The sequence below is a fragment of the Vollenhovia emeryi genome, unplaced genomic scaffold, assembly GCF_000949405.1.
Source record: "Vollenhovia emeryi isolate VEMERY1.0 unplaced genomic scaffold, V.emery_V1.0 DF939206.1, whole genome shotgun sequence".
NCBI lineage: Eukaryota > Metazoa > Arthropoda > Insecta > Hymenoptera > Formicidae > Vollenhovia > Vollenhovia emeryi.
Window position 1 is genome coordinate 834,862 of NW_011967160.1, and position 21,881 is coordinate 856,742.

A 21,881-nucleotide genomic window follows, 5' to 3' on the forward strand; every position below is an offset into this window, starting at 1 on the left:
AGGCGAGTGTGTGGAAATTGGATGATAAAGTTACTGAAATTTTTTTTGAGCAGATAATATTTAAAAAATTCGACCAACGTTCCTGATGCAATAAATATTAATTCGACGACGACTTCTCTCGCGAAGCTGAAAAAAGTTGCGATTTATTCGATATTGAAGATTAAGAGCCCCGGTTACGAAAACTCGAGGCACACAGGAAATGATCATTAAATTATAAGCCCGTAAGGGTAGCTCATATCCTGAGCGAGAATGAAATTCTGAATGAAATAGTTGGATGTATGCATATATTCTCGTAATACTAACCGCTTCTCCGAATATTAACTCATTGGATCATTGCGCGCGAACTCGTTCGATACTCTATACCGAGCGTAATAAAGCGAAATCGAAATCTTTTATAGATTCGCGGCGCACTCTCATCAACCGGAACGGTCCTACTAAAATTGGACGAGATACCGGCTTCCAGGCTCGATCATAAATCCGGATATCAGCATAAATCTCTCCCAATGTCCAGCCCGACGGTGTATAATCTCGGATAGATAACTCGCGAACGAATCACGCGCTATAAACTTCCGGTGAAGTTGAACGCGTTTTATTAATACGATAGAAAAAAACCCGCTTCTGTTCAAATACGTAAAATCGTTATGCAGTATTTTTTTCAGTAAATAAAAATTCTCTCTCCTCTCTATCGCTACGGTTATTCGGTAATTAATAATTTTTTTTCCGCGTTTTATAAAATACGAATATCTGCTTCGAAATGTGCAACGGCACCGAATGTCACTTCTTTCTCTTTCTTTCATTCGATTATTATTGTGTACGTCCTTGTATAAAATCGTGTATCGAGGCTGTCCCGATTGAATTAGAAAACACGAAGACGAGCGGGGCTATCGATAGCGGATCGATCTCGATGCCATCACGAGGAAGTTTACTTCGCGGTCGGGACGATCGTTCCGGGTCGGGATTCGAAAATGCGGGGAGAAACGAAGTGGTGGGCGGGCAAGGCACCCTTTTTCCGGAGGGTAACGGCGTGCCGAATCGCAGTTTATTTCAATTATTTAAATCCGCGCCCGCCGGTTTCTCCCCCCATCCCTCTCCGCCCCACTCGCGAGATTGGTTTAATTCAGTTCGACGCGCGGTAAGGGAGCACCACGGAATTCCGTCTACGTGATCAGCCTTCCGCTTCGCCGATCACCCGCCGCCACACCACCGTGCGAACCGATTTTCCGCAGGATAGTGCGGATATTCCGTGGGTACGGTCGGACGTACACCAACCATCGAACATCCTCCACCCCTTCCTCCTCCTCGCCCGCCCCCCTGCTTTCGTCCTGTTTTCGGCCATCTCGCCCGTTTTCACGACCCTCCAAACGTGGATAACGCGGCTATCGTGGGACACCTTCTACCTTCCGTTCCCTCCGCGCGTCCCGCTCCACCCCTATCCGTTTATATTCGCTTCTACCCCCGTGCGTCCCACTCATTCTTCGAATTCATGTCCCACTGCATCCCCCCCTGCCGCCGTTTGGGCGCGGGCTTTCCACCGTGACGATGGGGCTTTCCGGCACGACGTTCACGAATTCGCATGCTCAGCCGCGGCTCACCGCCGCGAAATCGAAATTCTTGTCCTTCCGGACGCAGTCGTTGTGTGTGTGTGTGTGTGTGTGTGTGTGTGTGTGTGTGTGTGTGTGTTTGTACGTGGATGAACGAAAATCCGCGTTTTGGCTAGTGGGATCAGGGGGCGGGAGCGTCCGCCGAGGTGGATAAGCTGAAACGTCGGTTTTGACCGAACGAATCGGACATTATCCGCGATGGGCGCCGCGCGCTCGAATTTTCGACGACGACGTGAAGGTTTTCCCGATGCCGCGTAATTCCTCAGCAGACGATTCGAGCCACCCTCGAATTAATCTGCACGAGACGATCAAAAATCGTAACTCTCGGAGCGATTTTGCCCAATATTTTATAAGAACGGTTCATCCGCGGAATAATGGAGTAAAATAAAACCTATTGTACAAACTGAAAAATGAAGTTAAAAAATGATACTTTTTGCGAAGAGGTGAATGAATTGAATATGACAAGCTCGAAAAATACGCAATCGATACGGTAAATAAAAAAAAAACGAGAGGAAAAACCTGGCAAAACAAGTGGAAAACTCGACCCTGGTCGAGCCGATATAACTTGATCCGAGCCGAATCTGAAGTTACAAGTATCGCGTACGCGTTTTCTCTATTTTAATTCTCGGCCAGTGCGCGACCGGTGTTTGCGTGTTCGTTCGGTGGTTCCAATCAAATATTTGATTGTAAATATAGCTGCGAGCAACCAGAGGGTTGCGCGCTACGTTACAGGGCACCGCGCGTTCTTTACCGCGCGCACTAAATAGATCAGATGCTCGGACGCTGATTTCCCGTCGTCGCGCTAAGGCAGGTTCTACAATAGACGCGGCAAGTCGCGGGCCGCAAGAAATGGACCAATCGCGGCTGCAAATACAACAAGAATAATCGACCGTCATTGGCCGATTTCTTGCGGCTTGCAACTTGCTGCGTCTATCGTAGACCCAGCCTGAAAGGACTTTACAGCGGTCGTCGCAACAATGTCGCGTGATTAAAGAAGGGAGCGTTCGCACCCTCTCGGCGAGCGTAATCTCGGATCGATGTTACCCCGGACGGCTTCGTGTTCGAAGCGGCGTCGATTATTGTGCTCCACCCGTCGCCCCCCCGCACCACCGAGCAGCCCCGACCGGTGTTGTGCATTCGGAGCGTACGTGAGCGACATACCTATTACGCTGATCCAAGAAGTCGTCGGGAGTCACGCGATTTACGGCGGGAACAACGTTGAATTAGTCCGCGGATATACCGTGGCATGCCGCTCACGCCGTTTCGGGGTCCCCCGATCGACCGCGCGGCCGCGTGTTGCGCGGATTTTGAACGATCGAGCAACCCCCGAGCGGTATACTTTTATTTCGGAATCACTTCCGAGACAGAAATATAAACCGTTAAGGGAATACCCGCAGCAAAGGTACAACTCCAACGAGAAAGGATCGGGATGAGCGGTGCCCCCGATCCTTTGAAATTTGCAAGAAGAATCAATGTTAAAAAGCGCTAACATTTTCGAAAATGACATCGAGACTGAGACGTGGCCTGGGTATTGTTTTCATTGGCGGGCACAAGGCTGTCCGTTCACGAGATAGTCACCGTACGGAGCGAAGTCACCGACAGGAAGCTTAGATGCATTGTCCATACGTCGTAGCGTTCGAATCGATCCAAGGAGTAAATCATCGCTGGCCGAAATCATGTACAACCAATGTCTAGTAACCAATGCCCAGCGGGCATTACTTTATCTTATTATCTTTCCCTATCTTATTTTATTTTTGCCATTGCCTAGTAATGCCCAAAAATGCCCAGTAATGCCGCAAATCTGTACACCACAATGCCATCAGCAGTTTACCCCTCGGATCGCTCTTACTACACATACAGTGTGTAATGTTCTCTCGCAGAATTAACTAATTCTCCTTCAATGATTGGTACGGATATTGAAACGATTAATTTGGTACGTATTGCGCGCGATCTATTCGTTTGTGGGAATCGAAGCGTCTACACTGGAGTTTAACCGTATTCACGTACTTTCGCACGAATAATCGTACAAGTAATAATATATCGTACAAGTGCACACCTATTGCTTTATCGCTGTTGATATTAATTCTCAGAACATCTCCGGTACCATTCCGTGGAATTAAATTTGATTCGACGAATCCAATTTGGAGCAAAGTTTCTCGTGAAAGAGATAATTAAGTGAAGGGGGCAAGAAGATACTTGATGTTGTACGCGCGATAGGTGCGGTGCAAATTTAATTTTTGGGCACGAGAGAGAGTTAAGTTCGTTGTCGGTTCTTTTTTTTTCCGGAGAAAGTGCGACGCAAGGTTAACAAGATGAGGAACACGATACCGACCGCGAAGAGACGGGTGGCAGCGGTTAATTTAGCGGCAACTAAGGGGGTTGCGCAAGCATGCGCCGCCTGCAGTGGCTGCCAAGCTGTCGCTGAAACGCGAACGGTGTCCGTCGCACACCCCGATCACGTGTACCATTCTCGGCTCCAGCCAGCATCTCGACAAGTTCTGAACTCGGCTTAACAGCCGGGAGTTTTATACCCCGAAACGTAAAACGTACCACGTTTGGGAGAGCGGCGGAGGGGCTCGAGGGGAAGTTCCGTTTGCAGCGTCAAGTTCTGCCCTTGTTAGCTTGTTCTCTTCTAAGCCGGGAGTACGTAAGCCTTTTTAATGACGGGGTCCGGGAGACAGGATATTCATGCAGGAAACGTGGTGCGTTTTCGCAAGAGGGAGATCTTCATTATTTCGCGGAGGCCGCGCCCGGGGGCCGCGCGCGGAAATACTGCCGCGAAACTTGCGCGGAACTGCGATTACGTCTCTCGACGTTTCCGGAAACGTGATCGGCAGCTGGCGTAACTGCGCTGGCGCCGCTATTAACGGCGCTACACGACTGCTCCTCTGATTTATCGCCCAACTTTCTTGGGCAACAATAGTCGCTCACACGCACACGTGCGCCCCGCGATGTGTCCGAGAAACTTAAAAGTATCAATCCTCCCGGTCGTTACGATTTTCAGTCCATAACTGTTTTCTCTACTCCGCAGGGGGGAACAAGGGGGTCATTGTTTTTCTTTCTTTTCCTTGTAACTTCATTTCACGTTTTCGCCGTAACGATCGAACGGTTAAATTACGGTGTATCGAAGTCCTCGCGACGAGTCGCGAGGTGGACGCGCGCGGTTCCTGGTGTGTTTTGGGTTTTCGAACGCGGCGCGGGATAAACGTGCCAAATATTCCCGTACGAATTGATGCTCACGACAGCGGATCGATAAATAATCAATCGGCGACTATCATGCCGGGGCGAATCGGCCAAATCGTCGCGTCAAAAACACGGGACGACAGCGGGATGGCTGGCCGATGGCGACAGCTGCCAACAACGCGTGCAATTTTATGTATCGCGAGTACAGCGGCCGACGAGACGGGGCTGCGGCAACGGCGCGGCGTAATATATATTGCAATGTTTTTCGTCATATAAAAAATACATGGACATTGTCCGGCGCGACGCGACAATCTGCGAGAGCGTCAAATCCATCATCGGCCGTCCGCCCGGATATTACGCGTGACATACTAACGAATACCAAAAGGAGCGGTTTCATAGCGCCGTGCCTACGACAAATGTTATCAGACGTGCATGCATGACGTTGATTAATGCGTGAGGAGTCCGCGAGGAAGATCAAAATTTCGATCTGCAAGCGAATCTTTCGAAACGAGTGCGCTTATCAACAAACAGCTTGGATCAAGCATCGAAGCATCGGACGCTGTCCTTTCGCTGCGCAAAGGAGAATCGACGTGAAAAGGAGACGTGCCTTCTCTGCAATTTTGTGAACAAAAAATCGTTCTCCAGGAGGATCGCGTAGGTTTAAGGCCGCGAAGGGGGGAAAAACGGAGATTCGTTTTATCTCGATCCAGGTAAGAACCGGGATTAACAGGCTGAAACTCAGGGCCGATCTTCCCGTCGTCTTTTCATACGTTTTTTTAAGCCATCCGGAAAGTGCGCGGGTCAACCGAGTGTCCGTGTGCCACTGTAAAATTCAAATTCCACGGGCCATTCCCGCCGGGAAGAAAGAGGCGGAGGGCCGAAGCGACGTCGCCTGTACCCGTCCGAGTGCAGGAAATCCGCCACTCCGCCGACTGGGTGTTCCCGGGACGTGCGTCGACTTCTTCTGCGGGTTTAATTCACGGTCTACGTCAACTGATTGCCACCCACCCTCCGCATCGCATAGGTCGACGTGTTGGTCCATTATGCGCGCTCGGTCTAATTGTAAGCGATAAACGTGTACTCCGACGAGCAATGCGCAAGGAGATTAATCGCCAAACGGATTTTCGACCAGCAGCAGATTTCTTTTAACTATAACCATTTTGTCCTCGCTAATATGTTTTCCTTTGAAGTGTGACCAGGATGTTGAGATTCGTAAGTGGTACGTTAATTACGTGAGTTTACGATTACAAAATTCTATCATTTCTGTCGTTGCGTTGGTCACTCACGCGTTATTATACAGTTTTTATATAATCCTTACACCTCTGTGTGCATAAAAAAATTCTATGCAATTTTTATCTGTTATTGTTCAATGTATTATAATCATTTAATTGTATATAGCTTAAATTTTAACTTTTTATTTAGCACTGTGCTGATTTCTAAATCATTTCAGACTTCCTTAGCTTTTAATTTACAGATTAGATGTCTGCTTCCGATTTTTGTAGTTAACGCATTTCCACATTTCAATTTTCTAACGAAATCCTTTCCAACTACATGTCGATAGTTCCTCATGTACAAACTCGTCAGTTCCTCCCGTTTACCTCGAAACTGTTCTCCAGCAGAGGACTGCTAGAACCTATATATCTAGAAACTGCTATTTTCCGCCCTATTTGACCCCTCGTTTTCTCCCCTTAGAAACTATTGCAAAGAACGATTGGCCCCAGGCTAAGCGTCATTTTAAAGCGAGTCGGCCGGCCAGTTAGCTGGTAAATAGCCGAATGCTGCATGAGCTTAGGATCTCCCGTGTCGTTCATCCTTTATGAAAATGACAGTTATACACGAATATAATGGAATGACCTACAGAAGTGAAAATACATTCTATTGTCGGGGCTACGTGCGCGGAGTTTTATTGTAAAACTCAATAACAAAGTTTAAGAGAACAGAATTGTTATTGAACAAACTAAGAGAGCACGGGAAAGTTTTATAATGATGATGGAAACGGCATTCTAATTTTCATGGCTGCGAGCAAGAGGTAGGGAAAAGTGCGCTTGAAATAAGAAATTCAAGGTAGTCGCATGATTATACTGTTCTACGTAATTTTTAGTTCCCCCTGCCTGCTTCCGCGCTGTTCCTTTTACAATATCCGTGGATATTAATAGAGAACCGTGACGAAGTCGTTTATTAATTCTGAGAGACTCTTAATTTAGAAATTCCATTTTTTTTCGGAAATCAAACATCAATTAGATTGGACTATTTAGAAGTTTTAGCGCGACAGCAAAGGGTCAATTTAACATAATTTGTTTTCTTCCATAGGGTGTGAACGGTCTTAATTATAGAGTTATTCCTTACGAACATGACATAAAAAGTTCTCTTATCCTTCTAAGGACAAGGTAGTTTTTTCTGCGTCGTGCATCGTAGCCATTAGTGATGAAACGCAAAAAACTCCAGAAACGAAAAGTGTCGTAACTCCTTTGCATTTTGAAAGATGAACAAATCTTCGGTTATCATCCATCGTGTCATATTCCTCTTTAGACCTCGAACTCGTGATTAGTTTGTCTCTAAAGCTGTCCATAAAGTGGCGTTTCAAAACCTTAAAAGATTCCTCCAACACTTGACTGCCGGCCATTGTGACACACAAAATATCTAAGCGTACTATTAAATACTCTTAACTTGGACTTTCTACATAAAGACAAATCAACGACATACCCGACTAGTTTCGTCAATCAATCGCTCATTGCAATCACACAATTTTATTACATAAATCAATCTTCCGTTCATTAATAATGTACGCATGTATGTCCGATCTGCAGAGGAACTACTCCCTTCAACCTAAAGAAAATCCAACAATTTCAGAAGAAAGTTCTACGTATTGCAAGAATAGCACGATGGTTCATGAATCTCACAGCTGCACCAAGAACTAGGTGTGGAAGAAAACTATATTCTAAAAACAATTTTTTTCACCTCCTTAAATCAATCCCAAAGTGCAGTCAATTAAGAATTTCCGATCCTCCATTCCACCGAATTTTAAATTGATACCCACACAAATACAGATTGTAGACCTTCCTTAACTCCTTTCCACACACGAATTATTTAATAATTAATGCGATTCTTTTTACATTTGTATAATTAGAGTAAAAACTTAACAGTTGAATGTAATCTAATTGGTATTATACATTTCAATTTGTCACAATACACTCTACAACAATCCATGTGAAACGACCAGCGCTGATCTCGGTAATACATAAAACCAAGTAGAGCTGTTACGTTTCTGCTACCGCCGGGGATGGGAGGCAAAATGGAAATAAAAAATAATTGGGTCGCTGTAGATAAGGCGCTACTTCGCAACCCTTTTTCCTGTATCTAAGAAATTGCCTTGAAGCTCCGCCACCATTTGCATCAGCGACGACTATTTCGAGAGCAGATACAAGAGCTCCGATGGAGAACAAGGACAAGCGGTTTAATAGGGCGGTAAGTAAATGAGTCTCCAGATATCAGTTCGTTGGCAGAGAATTCTTATTTCGCTTCGCAGAAACGTGCAGTGAATATTCTATTGTTTGATCTCCTGTCGTTTCGACTTAATTATATAAACCGTGCACCTGATTGTTACGTGAAAAATACGATTATTCATGACGCAGAGAAAAGGTATAATGAATTGCACATAAATTTACATCACATATCTATCGATAAATTTAAATAATATAATCAACATTCCAAATCAAAGATATCTTCCTTTATTAACGCAACGTTTCGGCCATCGGTTTTGGTCCTTATCAAGTGCAGTCAAACTAATTCAAACGACGCATGGCACGTGGTCAAATGCCATCGGACACCACTGTATAAAACAATGAAAAACGCAGGGTTACATTGTGTGCCATATGCAAAAAGACTCATAAAAGGAGAAACATAATGATACGTAGTTTTTAAAAAACGACTTACACTGGCCAATGTTTTTATTTAAAAAACATACGACGTTTCGGTCCCGGATTTGGACCCTTTTCAAGTAATCTTTTCACACAATTGTTATTGATCTCATATCGTTCGTTTGGTTCGATCCGACATCTCGTCTAACACACATCTCTCGATATTTTTACTCGTGTCGTACAATTAACAACATGCAACTTCAATTGACTCTGCACTCTTCAACCAAGGAGTGCATTCATTTTCCGACCAATATCTTATTAACATAACGATATTGGCCAAACGAACGGTATGAGATCAATAACAATTGTGTGAAAAGATTACTTGACGTTTGTGTTTTTAAATAAAAACCTTGGCCAGTGTAGGCCGTTTTTGAAAAACTATCATTGATTTTATGTTACTGGCGATATTAATTCTATTTGTGAGACGAAATATAAATCAAATAAATAGATCAAATAGATACATACATTGAAATTATTAATACGCACAAATTGTATCGCCCTAGACACGTGTCATCGCTGTAACAGCGAGGAACTGAGATTGAAACTATGTGGGTCAACGCGGTGTCAACAAAGCCACAATTAAGAACTATTAATTTTAAATTTGACGGTAATATTTTGCAATGTTCTTAATTATTGGTTTCTTGACACCGCGTTAGCCTATATATAGTTTCAGTCTCAGTTCCGAGCTGTTACAGAGCGATCTAGAGCGATACAAGTTATTAATAATTTGAATGTACGTATTTATTTCATATTTAATTAATATTTTTCTTTTATAAGCCTTTTTGCATATAGCACACAAGTCTGTAACCCTGCGTTTTTTATTGTCTTATACAGTGGTGCCCGATGGCATTTGACCACGTGCCATGCGCCGTTTAAATTAGTTTGATTGCACTTGATAAGAGCCAAAACCCATGGCCGAAACGTTGTGCTAATAGAGGAAGTTTTCCTGTTGCCAGTGGTGTCGGATTATTCACCTTAATTAATTTAATTTTGCTGACGGTTGAATATCTTAAATTTGGTTTAAAAGATATCTATCTTAATAAGGTCTGCTACCATGCTTTCCTCCGTACGATATTGATATTCACGATTACAAAAATTTATATGAACAAATGTGACGTGCAGCCGCGTCAGAGTAAATTACTTCGAAGCATTATCTTAAAAAATGGACCATAACTGCGTATATTCGAGCTGAGACATGACGACATGAATAGAAATACTAATTACTGCAATTGCAGGTAGAACAGACAAAATAGGTACACAAGAAGCGTTAAAACTGGTTGTAAAATTACCTATTTTTCTGTCATAACGTATTTGTTACGTAAGTACATGTAATTAGTACATTTTGTATATTTTATTAGTTGCATAGTCTTGTTGCATTAAATAGACCATAAGTGGGAAAGAACACTATAAGAAGATCTCGCTTGCAATGTGTGGCTTATTTCCCGTTTTGAATATTGCTCCGCTAACATAGTAGGCAGTTTTGATATTTATATCCAATTAGCAACGTTTTAATTTATAAAATACGGTGCCGTAAGTCAACCTTTATATTTATTTCTGCACTTGTAATTTATATATGTTTCTTCTTAATTATCATTATTCATTGAATCTAATGAAATATTGAATATTTCTATTCTGCAGCTTTATTCATTTTTTTTAATCACTCATAATCTTGACGCTCGTTTCCTATATATGCATATTTCTCTCTATTTCTTTTCATGTATTTTATTATCATGCTGTTTAATTATTAGGCATTGTATGAACTTCTCGCACGCGATATGTTGTACATGAATTATTTATGTCGCAATTCTTATAATTTCTGTTTAAATGAAAAAAATAATAACAAAAGCTTGGTTCAACGAGAAGGAGTTAGATTTAATTCGAGAGCTTTAATATAAAATAATATGTACAACTTAAGTAGTCCCTCGGTACTCGCGGAACTCTTGGCGCGATTCTGTCTCTACCGCGCACGTCTTATCTCTTTCGTCTCTCGCACACGACTCTACACTAGTCCCTCTCTCCAAAGGCCAGCCGTAGTTAGCCGATGTCACGCGCGCGAAGATCGGTCGTCAAACTTAACACCCTACACTTTTTGTTATAAAATGTGCTCCTCAAATTTTATCGATCGACAGTCGGATCGCTCCCGACTGAAATTCATGCTACTTAGAAAAGGCAAAGCAATAAATTGTTAAATGTTTTTAGGAAATCGTTTATATTAAATATTCCATTGTGATATACGTTTGAAATGACACGATTTACTTTCGACGAAATAAAAATCTTTGACGATACAATGAATGATAGAGATATCATAAGCACTACAACTAGCGCAGAATACGAGGAAACAGCTTTCTATATCGTGGACATTGGTAACATCATAAAGAAACATCAGGAATGGACCACCAAGTTACCTAGAGTTATCCCGTACTTCGGTATCTATATATTTAATTTTGACGTTATCAAAAATACATTTCCACTTATTCCGACATGATGTTAATACCATTAATTAATTATAATTTTATAACTTTATAATTTTCAACGCTATTAATTTTATTCTCAATCCTAGCAATTAAAGTTAATCCGGATCCAACGGTAATTAAAGTTCTAGCAGCTTTAAATGCCTGTTTCGACTGCGCATCCAAAGTAAACTTTCAAATCTCTTTTAACCATTTACCAAAAATATATTTCAAAATAATCGTAACCTCTTTTCAACAGCAAGAAATAAAGCAAGTGATGCAGCACGGAGTGCAGGGCGACCGGATTATTTTCGCACACCCTACTAAGTATTCATCTCACATAGAATATGCAAGGAAAATGGATGTCAAGCAAATGACGGTCGATAGCGAAAGCGAGTTGTACAAAATCAAGGATATATTCCCTGAAGCTAAGTCAGTAATATAATGGGATTTAGTAACCACCGTTTTCGTCTATTAAAAAATTTACCGAATGCTTCCGTGCAATAGTATCGTCATACGTGTGCGCTGCGACGCGAGAAAGACAGCGGTAAATCTGGGATTAAAATTCGGTTCCGAACCGAACGAGGAAACCGTGCGTTTGATTCAGCTCACGAAAGACCTAGGTTTGAATTTACACGGCTTTAGCTTCCACGTCGGTAGTCCATGCGAGGAGCTCGAGGCTTACGCCAGAGGGATCGCATTGTGCAAACAATTAGTTACCATCTCCAAGACACTCGGGTGCGACAAGGTGCAGTTGATCGACATCGGCGGTGGATTTCCGGGCGAGAGTGGAACGGACGTTGACACGGTATATAAATATATAGTTACTCTCCGATAACCATCATCTTCTTTTCATCAGGAAGATGTTAGATTAAAACGTCAGACGTAAAAGCACTCATATAGATATGAAACAATCAAACAAAATGGAGTTTTTCGAGTTTCTAATAATAAAAAAAACAACTTTTAAACAGATATAACAATAATCAAAGTTTTGAAACATCTTCATCCGCATAGTTCTCTTATTGTAAACCTTTCAGTTTGCCAGTATTATCAATAAGGCGATAAAGGGTATCGATCCTAGCATAAAGATTATCAGCGAACCGGGAAGCTACTACGTAACTTCCAGCTTCACTTTAGTCTCGTATTTGCATTCCAAGCGAATCATTCCGAAGGACGGAGCAATGATGAGAATGTATTACATGAATTGTGGAGTGTATCATTCCTTCATAGACGACCTGTTGGGCGTGAAGGCTAGGATCCCACAATTACTTTCCGAGGTAACGTTACATTTCACTCAGCACGTGTACGAAAGAGTTTCTTAATTAATGAAAGCAATTGTTATAATCTATCGCAGCCTGCGAGTGAGGAGAAATTCCTTTCAAGTGTATGGGGACCGACGGCCGACTCGTTTGATGTAATTGCCCAGAATGTGATGTTGCCTGAGCTTGATATAGGCGATTGGTTAATTTGGAGAGATATGGGTGCTTATACAATAGCTCTAGCCTGTCCATTCAATGGATACCCGATTCCAATTGTGATTCCTGTCATCAGAAGGAGCCAATGGTACTGAGACAAAATGAGATATACAGAATTCCTAACAACGCTATCGTTCTCTTATTCGTTATCAATTTGTATAAATTATATTTGTATAAATTATATTGTTAATATTTTCAGGGAAAGCTTTAAAGCGCAAATTAACTCGATGTAAAAGCTTTTATTTTCACAAGTCGAACGAACAATATAACTCGATGAAAATAATTGAAGGAATAAATTCTTAATAAAATTTAAACTGTTCCACACATAGAGTTAACGAGCATATTATAGATTTAATTCTATATTCTTCAAACAAGTAAGTTGTAATCCATAATGGACGGCTATCTTTGTGAGAAAAAGTTTTCAGTTCAATTCTGAAAATTGGACACTGATGTATGACTAATTAGCAGGTATGTTATCTGTAATGTTTTAGTATGAATTAGGCATTATTACTAGCCAAAGTGTAGAAATATAGAATGAAATAAACAATTGTATTAATAATTATACTTGTCGTGTATTTTGTCACAGCTAGTATAAATTTTTCACGATTCCTGTCATACAATTTTACTCTTCTGTATATTTTAATGCATTTAAGTATGTGTTCTCTTGTTTTTATTCTATATATGTAAACTATAACCCAACCTTATTTTCCTATCTACATTTCTCTCTATACTTTTCTGTTGTACTTTCTATCATTTTGTTTAATTATTAGGAATTATGTAAACTTCTCGCACGCGATATACCGTACCTACATCAATTATTTATTTCGTGATTTTTGTAATTTCTTGTTATAAACCAATGCGCTCCTCAAATTCAATCTACAGTCGGATCGCTTCCGACAGAAATTTATACAGTTTAAAAAAGACAAAGCAATAAATTGTTAAATGTTTTCAGGAAGTTATATTAAAGATTCCTTTGCAATAGACGTTTTAACATGGAACGATTTAATTTTGACGAAATAAAAATCTTTGACGATACAGTATATGATATAAATATCATAAAAACTTTAACTAGCACGAATGACAAAGAAACAGCTTTCTATGTCATGGACATTGGTAACATCATAAAGAAACATCACGACTGGATCACCAAGTTACCTCGAGTTATCCCACACTTTGGTATCTGGATAATAGATTTTTATATTCTCAATAATATACTTTCTCTTGCTACATTAATTTTTAATGTTATTAATTAACCCTGGCTGAGGTGATATTTTTTCGCAATAAATTTAGAATAAAATATTTAGACACTAACACTCTGTCACGGCTCTTAGTCCTCTATTCATTCAAATTTGTGGTTATTAATTTTATTTTAAATTCCAGCAGTTAAAGTTAATCCGAATCCAACGGTAATTAAAATTCTAGCAGCTTTAAATGCCTGTTTCGACTGTGCATCCAAAGTAAATTTTCAAATCTCTTTTAACCATTTACCAAAAATATATTTCAAAATAATCGTAATCTCTTTTCAACAGCAAGAAATAAAGCAAGTGATGCAGCACGGAGTGCAGGGTGACCGGATAATTTTTGCGCATCCTGCTAAATATTCATCGCACATTGAATATGCTAGGACAATGAATGTAAAGCAAATGACAGTCGACAGCGAAAGCGAGTTGTACAAGATCAAGGATATCTTCCCTGAAGCTAAGTCAGTAATATAATGGGATTTATTAACCTCCGTTTTCGTCTATTTAAAAATTTACCGAATGTTTCCGTGCGATAGTGTCGTCATACGTGTGCGCTGCGACGCGAAAAACGCACTATTAAAATTGGGATTAAAATTCGGTTCCGAACCGAACGAGGAAACCGTGCGTTTGATTCAGCTCACGAAAGATCTCGGTTTGAATTTACACGGCTTTAGCTTCCACGTCGGCAGCCCGTGCTGGGAGCACGAGGCTTACGCCAGAGGGATCGCATTGTGCAAACAATTAGTTGCCGTCTCCAAGGCAATCGGGTGCGACAAGGTGCAGTTGATCGACATCGGCGGTGGATTCCCGGGCGATAGCGGAACGGACATTGACAAGGTACATAAATATATAGTTACTCTCCGATAACCATCATCTTCCTTTCATCAGGAAGATGCTAGATTAAGATGTTAGACATAAAAGCACCATTATATAAAAAAAAATGAAACAAAAATAGTTCTCGAAATTATCTAGCAATAAAAAATCGATTTGAAGCCGGGTTTATAACAATGAATACAATTTTGAAACATCTTCGTGTCTGCATAGTTCTTTGAATAATATAATATTTATTGTAAATCCTTCAGTACGCCAGTGTTATCAATGACGCGATACAGGATCTCGATCCTAGCATAAAGATTGTCAGCGAACCGGGGAGGTACTACGTAACTTCCAGCTGCACTTTAGCCTCATATTTGCATTCCAAGAAAATCATTCCGGAGGACGGTGCAATGATGAGAATGTATTACATGAATTGTGGAGCATACCATTCCTTCGCGGAAGAACTCTTGGGCGTGAGGGCTAGGGTCCCACAATTACTTTCCGAGGTAACGTTACATTTCACTCAGCACGTGTACGAAAGAGTTTCTTAATTAATGAAAGCAATTGTTATAATCTATCGCAGCCTGCGAGTGAGGAGAAATTCCTTTCAACCATATGGGGACCGACGGCCGACTCGTTTGATGTAATTGTCCAGAATGTGATGTTGCCTGAGCTTGATATAGGCGATTGGTTAATTTGGAGAGATATGGGTGCTTATACAATAGCTCTAGCCTGTCCATTCAATGGATACCCGATTCCAATTGTGATTCCAGTCATCAGAAGGAGCCAATGGTACCGAGACAAAATGAGATATACAGAATTCCTAACAACGCTATCGTTCTCTAATTCGTTATCAACGGTTTGTATAAATTATATTGTTAATTTTTTCAGGGAAAGCTTTAAAGCGCAAATCGACACGATGTAAAAGCTTCTATTTTCACAAGTAGATCGAACAATATAATTTGATGAAAATAATTAAACGAATAAATTCTTACTAAAATTTTAACTGTTCCACACATAGAGTTAACGAGCATATTATAGATTTAATTCTATTTTCCTCAAACAAGTAAGTTGTAATCCATAATGGTTGGAGAGGAACTCAACTATTACGTATACATGCATCATTGCTAACTAAAATGTGGAGGAATAAAATAAAATAAACACTTCTATTAGTAATTATAATGTTCAGGTATTCAGTCATGCCTATCTTCGTGATAAAATGTTTTAATAATTAGACATTGATGTACGACTGATCTCTGTGTATTTGTTGAATTAACAAATACATTTATTTGAAATCGGATTAAGTATTTTGAAATGACCGTTTGTTAATTAAAACATGAGAACTAATCAAGCTCCTTACCAATTAGTATAATTTATCGTCAAATAGAGAAACCGTTGGGTCTCCCTCTTCGACGCTATCTTCAAAAGCAGAACGTCTTTTGTAAACGACCAAAGAGAAGCAAAACATTAATAAACTTGCTTGCGAGATTTCTGTGTGTCAGCCAAACAGCTGATTACTGTGACCGTCAAATGGAGAAACCATTAGGTTTTCTTCTTCGACGCTATCTTTAAAAGCATAACATCTTTTGCAAACGACTGAAGAGAAGCAAAACATTAATAACACTTGCTGCGAGATTTCTGGGTGTCAGCCAAACAGCTGATTATTATGATCGTCAAGACGTGACGAACTGTGACATTGTGGTTACGTTAATGTACTTTTTGGAAAAGCTTGATAATAAAAGATCAACATCTCAGGTATATCATACTATCCGTGTCAGTCGGTCAGTCGTCAGTTCCATCGGGCGTACTTATTTTTGGTACTCCATGTATCTTTTTTGTCCGTAGAGAGTTAAACTGTAGAAAGATAACGTAAACGCGTATATTAATAGGTATACATGCTTTAATTGTTATCATCTGTTTTTTAAATATATTATACGTTTATATAATTTATTAGATTTAGAGATTTCGCACTCTAATCATCCTGCGTTGTGAAACCCGTGAATACTTTCGTTTTCTGTTAAGATGCTTCTCGGAAAGCAATTTCTCGTTTCGATTTTAATTATAACAAAATTTATTTTTATTAAGTATTTTTTCATAAAGATTCAAAGAAGATCACGTTGGAATGTAGAATAAATATAGGTATAAAGAGACGAACTGAGAGAAAGGCAAGTACAAAAACATATGTGTACGTTTAAAAAGGTATAAAAAATATTTTTCTAGCGTAAGTATGTATTGTATTGACGACAGTTTTGCATACAACCAAAGTTGTAATCCGATTCGTACGATTTCATTTCAAATGCATGAAATTAATGACTGTTATTCATCAACTACGTTAATTATGTAAGTACTAAGGATTATTCATTTATTATATTTTTGTAATTGTTTTAGCACATATCACTCCTGTATTTGTCCCACCGTCACGGCTGTAAACGCGCAAATTATACGAACGATATAATTGATTAAATGCATATAATATAATCGCGACAATGAAGAAGGGCGGTAAGCTTTCGGCGCGTGTGTATGGATACGCGAGTGATTTATAAACGGCGAGTAACGTAAACAACCCTGCGATTACGTACACGGCCGGGTCACATTACATTATAACTATCCGGCTAATCTTTATTCCCAACAATAAACCGCGGCGGCGCAGATAAGAACCGCGGCCGAGGCAGACTATAAAAAGTACATAGCTTCATCCCGAATTGCGCGCCTTTTAATGAGCACCGAGCAAAACGAGCGGAAGTACGTTCCATATTTCATCGCGGCTGAGAAAACTCACCCACGCTCTCAGCCCCATTGACATCGATTCTCGCTCCGCTATCTTTCATCTTTATCGCAAATCCCCGTAACAGTCGTTTAGAGTTGAGTGGCACAAACGACTGCCGCGTTTATCATTTGCAGATACCGTACAGAGAGGCGACTGTGTCCATAAATCTTTCACAAGATGATTGTAATTTTCTTTATTCTAATAATGACTTGTATAAATATTGTAAATCGAAATGACGCCGCCATCCACTTTGAGCCTTAGCCTTGTGAATTCGAGATTACGTTTTCATATTTCTCAACAGTTTAGGATTTTTAACGACTGCAGATTTGTTACGCTCAAACCTCGATATCTCAGAGAATCTTACAAATTTAAAATTCTATGAAATTATATAAATGTATGGACACTTTTAGAAATTTTATAAAAATTTAATAATTTTTATAAAATTACATTTTGGATTGTCATCGCCACCGTCATTTCCTCTGGGAAAATCAGATATTCCTTAGAACAATCATCATGTGTAGACGGGGGGGGGGGAGAATTTTCTCTAAAAATTTACCCTGAAAACCATGTAATCGTGAGACAACATGCATTTTAAGAACTTTGTAACATTTTATTAGCAATTATATTATACTTAGTACACATTTTATTAATAAAATGTATGGTAAAATTTCAAAAAACTCTCATAAAGCTTTTCAAAATGCGAAATTGTCCTACGATCACATCATTTTCAGGATAAATTTTGAGAGAAAATTCTCTCCGTGTATACGGACACGTCCGAGGCGATCGAGCGTGCCAAACGGCAGAATAAGATCGGCCTCGTTGTCTCTGTCAGGTCATTGATTTCGCGACGTCCATTTCACCCCTCGTCTCAACTCGGCCCTTTTTTTCCCTTCTCTGCCCATTTCCGATGTCCCTCCCCCATTCCCGTCGGGAGAGACTCGGGCGAGCCGGGCACTAAGTATGCATAGCCCGATTTCCGGGTGCCGGGTACGCGCTTGGACTTCACCTCTGCCCCACGGGTCGGTCCGTAACTAGTTGGCACGACGCCATGCATAGAAGCGCGCGCTAATAAGTATACCGGCTTTGGTAGCGGTATCGTTACGTCCCGCTAATATCCCAGTGGCTGACAAATGCCGCGATAGCCGCCACCGTCAGTATCCGTTCGCGCCCTTGTCTCGACTCGCGGTCCTCTTTTCACCCGCTCGGGCACCTTTGTCTCGTATCGATTCGAACGGAAGTGATCTTTTACTTCGGATTAATACAGAGGTACACTTGGTACACATATACCTTGCAACGTCACCGAATGTGTTTCATCTTTTCGCCAGAGGATCAATGGATTCGTTAAAGAAAGGCAATTCCAAAGTGTTTCAGCGAACGTGATTAACTCGTACACGATTAACGTGATAAATAAAAATGTGCAATGTATATATCGAATCTATCTCGGGAGTTCTTCCGCTATGGAATTGCATCCACCGCGAAAATCGCTTATTGGATTACACGTGGCAAAACTTGAGGGGGAGGAAAATATCGCCCGGCGCTGATACGAGGGCGAATATGAAAGATAAGGCTGGATTACGTGCGGCGATCTATCGCGAGTTGAGTTTTCTAGATTAACCCTTTTGCGCTCGCAGATCCAACCGGGTTAACCCCGATCGAGCATTCGGGGCGTTCTACCCTCCTTCTCTTCTCTCTTTGGCCTGCGGCTTGATTGGCTTCCCCGCAGTTTTCACGGAGAAAATGGCGAATCGGCTGTCAACCCACTGCAAATACACGCGGATTCGCGATGGATTAAGAATAATCGGGGTCGCGAAGGCCATCGCGATGCGACCAGCTCGTCTTTTCCCCCCCCCCCGATCTGCCGCCCTCTCGTTTTACGCCCGAACGTTGTATTTTCGGCGAGAGGACCAATTTCATGCGCGTCACGCTGTGAATGACGCTGCTTTAATAACTTCGAATTGCGGTCGCGTTGAATCAATAACCGGCCGTGCACGAGCATGCTCTGCCACGAGGTCTCGTTCCGACGTACAATGCTTTCCAGGAGGAATTAGCGGGCAGCGGAGCAATAAATTTAATAAGACGCGTTGACACTCGCAGTTGGTTAGATAAGAATTATTTCGATAACAAGGAATAAAGCAGAAGATGTTATACTTATATCGTTAGCGAGCATTTCTTTCGTTTTGATGGCTTTGCGGTATTCACACGTAATCCAAATAAAAAGATAAATAGAAATATATATAATTTATTATGCTAAACACATATGACTGAATCTCGCGCAAGGTGGATCAATTGTTCTGCTCGCTTACGAAGACAGTACGCTATTTGTTCTGGTGTCCGCGTTCGTTCAAGAGATATGCTAATTGAACTCACGTTCTTTTATTGTTTTGCAGTCACCTGTGCTTTACGTTACACATTACCGCCAAGCTTCGTCAAGCCGGCGCTTCCTATTTACCTTCATTTCTGCGCAATTATTATTTCCGCGTGTCACACATCTCGATAAATTATTTATAATTAATTGTTAGGTGTCCCAACCGTATATCGCGTACAAAATGTAAAAAGCGCGGCGACTTTGTGATATTGCACGCGCACGTTGCTTACTTGTGTCACAAAGCTCGGCAAATAAAACAACGTGCGTCCGCTATTTATTTGTAATTTCAATTAACGGGTCGAGACCTGCCACATTATTTGGGGGCTTTTGGGTCCTTTGAAGTATTATTACTTCAATGGGTGATATACATTATTATGTACCGGAATACGGGTTGTAACGATCATTTAATTAATTCACGGCAAACGCGCGGTTTTGGTAAAATACAACGTTGCGCGTGGCACGCATGCAATTTATGCTTAAAAACATATCGCGAACTTTATGAGTCAACGGGCGCATGCGTCATCATCCTTTGTGAAAATTCAATCAGCTTAATTCCGCTGTGCTTACCGTGAATTAACGTTACATAACACGCGGCTGTATTTTAGAATTGCGAAAACGCAGAACGCGGCTATTAGCGCGTGGCGATTCGCTAGTAAATTCATTCTTACGAGCGTTTCATCGCAAATACAGAATACTCGACGGACATTGTGCAATTTCTTAAATTAAATTGTAGGTTACGTTTTGCAAAAAGAAAAACAAGACGCGCGAAGAGATTGATGATCAAGTTTAACCCTTCAAAAAGTATTTAGCCAAAAAAGTTATCCACACGGATGCTGTACAGATCAGTTTACTGGCCTAAAAATATCTCAAGAGATATTTAAAACCGGGCCTGAGAAGTAACTCGTTACTTGTAACGAAGTTACAGTTACAGTTACTTTTTTTTACTCTAACTTAACTTCGTTACTTTCTTTCCATCTGTAACTTTAACTTAACTCAATTATTTGTTTTTGATAACTAGTAACTAATTTAATAGTTACATTAATAGTTACGTACATTAATAGCCTTATGTATTTCTTAAACCTCCACAGATTGCACTAGGCCTTGCATTACACTAATGCATAAACACTTCCATCGGCGCTTTACAATTCAAATGCAAATTTTTATTTTCGTTGCAAGGAAGTAACTGCAAAGTAACGATTCGTTACTTTTTAAATTATTGCAACGTGTTACTTTTCAGAATTGGTAACTTGTAACCGTAACTAGTTACATTTTTAGTGAAAAAACTGTAACTGTAACTAGATACTTTTATAGAGTAACTTTCCTAACCCTGTTTAAATATAAGAATTGACTGTAAACAAGCCTTGGCACGCACTCAGTGCGCACTAGTGCAAGTAACCGAATTCGCTATTATATTAAAAAATAGAAATTTTCCAGGTATTAGATTCAGTACAGCATGATTAGGAGGGTGCCTAATAATTCTGTCGACGGCTGTATATGTACACACGTCATATCGCAAATTGAATCGAAAGAATCGAAGCGTCTCCTTCCGTCGCGCCGGCGATAGACGATCGAGGGCGATTCTCAGGAGGGCTCGTTCTGTACACACTCGCAATTTTTCATTTCGAGATGCTCCAAGGGAGAGGTTGACGCTGCGCGTCGGGGTGGATCAAAGGAATCGGCGTACCTAATTGCTATTTACCCGGAGCAATTCCCCTCCCTCCCGCGTCGCCGCGAGCGAGTCAGTTGCTGCGTCCCTCTACTTTCGGAAACGATCGCTTCCCTCACCCATCGACCGGCGCGTTTCCGTCGTCGCGAGAATTCCGGAGGATCCGTCCTCCCTCCTTCTGTCTGCCGTAAAGAGGGTTGTCGTCCACGGGACGAGTTCGCCCCGGGGACTCGTTACGAGGGGCCGTGACGCTCCCTCCCCCTGTTGCCTTTGGAATTTTCATATCCAAATAGTACTTGACATCGAGCGGATGTTTCAGCCAAATGTACGGGGAGGAGGCCCACTTGAGCGCAGCGAGCAAACGTTTGAGGAAAATAAAATAACGTCTCGGAATCGAACG

The 21,881-nt window shown here is 41.1% G+C and overlaps 3 protein-coding genes across 5 annotated transcripts in view; 2 read left to right on the forward strand and 1 right to left on the reverse strand.

The window, feature by feature from the left end:
* LOC105561525 (agrin-like) overlaps positions 1–21,881 on the reverse strand; it is a 175,114-nt gene that overhangs the window by 118,233 nt on the left and 35,000 nt on the right. The window lies entirely within an intron of this gene.
* Positions 8,217–13,182, forward strand: LOC105561522 (ornithine decarboxylase 2-like). 3 transcript variants are annotated; one of them, XM_012011575.1, is made up of 9 exons: positions 8,217–8,249; positions 9,937–10,231; positions 10,901–11,127; positions 11,262–11,338; positions 11,411–11,583; positions 11,659–11,959; positions 12,189–12,428; positions 12,506–12,714; positions 12,826–13,182. In XM_012011575.1, the coding sequence occupies exons 3-9, from the start codon at positions 10,944–10,946 to the stop codon at positions 12,857–12,859; spliced, it is 1,218 nt and encodes a 405-aa protein (XP_011866965.1). In that variant the 5' UTR covers positions 8,217–8,249; positions 9,937–10,231; positions 10,901–10,943; the 3' UTR covers positions 12,860–13,182. The 3 variants fall into 3 exon arrangements, with proteins under 3 accessions (XP_011866965.1, XP_011866964.1, XP_011866966.1); XM_012011574.1 differs by lacking the exon at positions 8,217–8,249 and having other exon boundaries at positions 9,816–10,231; XM_012011576.1 differs by lacking the exon at positions 8,217–8,249 and having other exon boundaries at positions 9,816–10,019.
* Positions 13,611–15,647, forward strand: LOC105561521 (ornithine decarboxylase 2-like). Its single transcript, XM_012011573.1, has 7 exons — positions 13,611–13,802; positions 14,007–14,083; positions 14,156–14,328; positions 14,404–14,704; positions 14,950–15,189; positions 15,267–15,475; positions 15,575–15,647. The coding sequence occupies exons 1-7, from the start codon at positions 13,619–13,621 to the stop codon at positions 15,606–15,608; spliced, it is 1,218 nt and encodes a 405-aa protein (XP_011866963.1). The 5' UTR covers positions 13,611–13,618; the 3' UTR covers positions 15,609–15,647.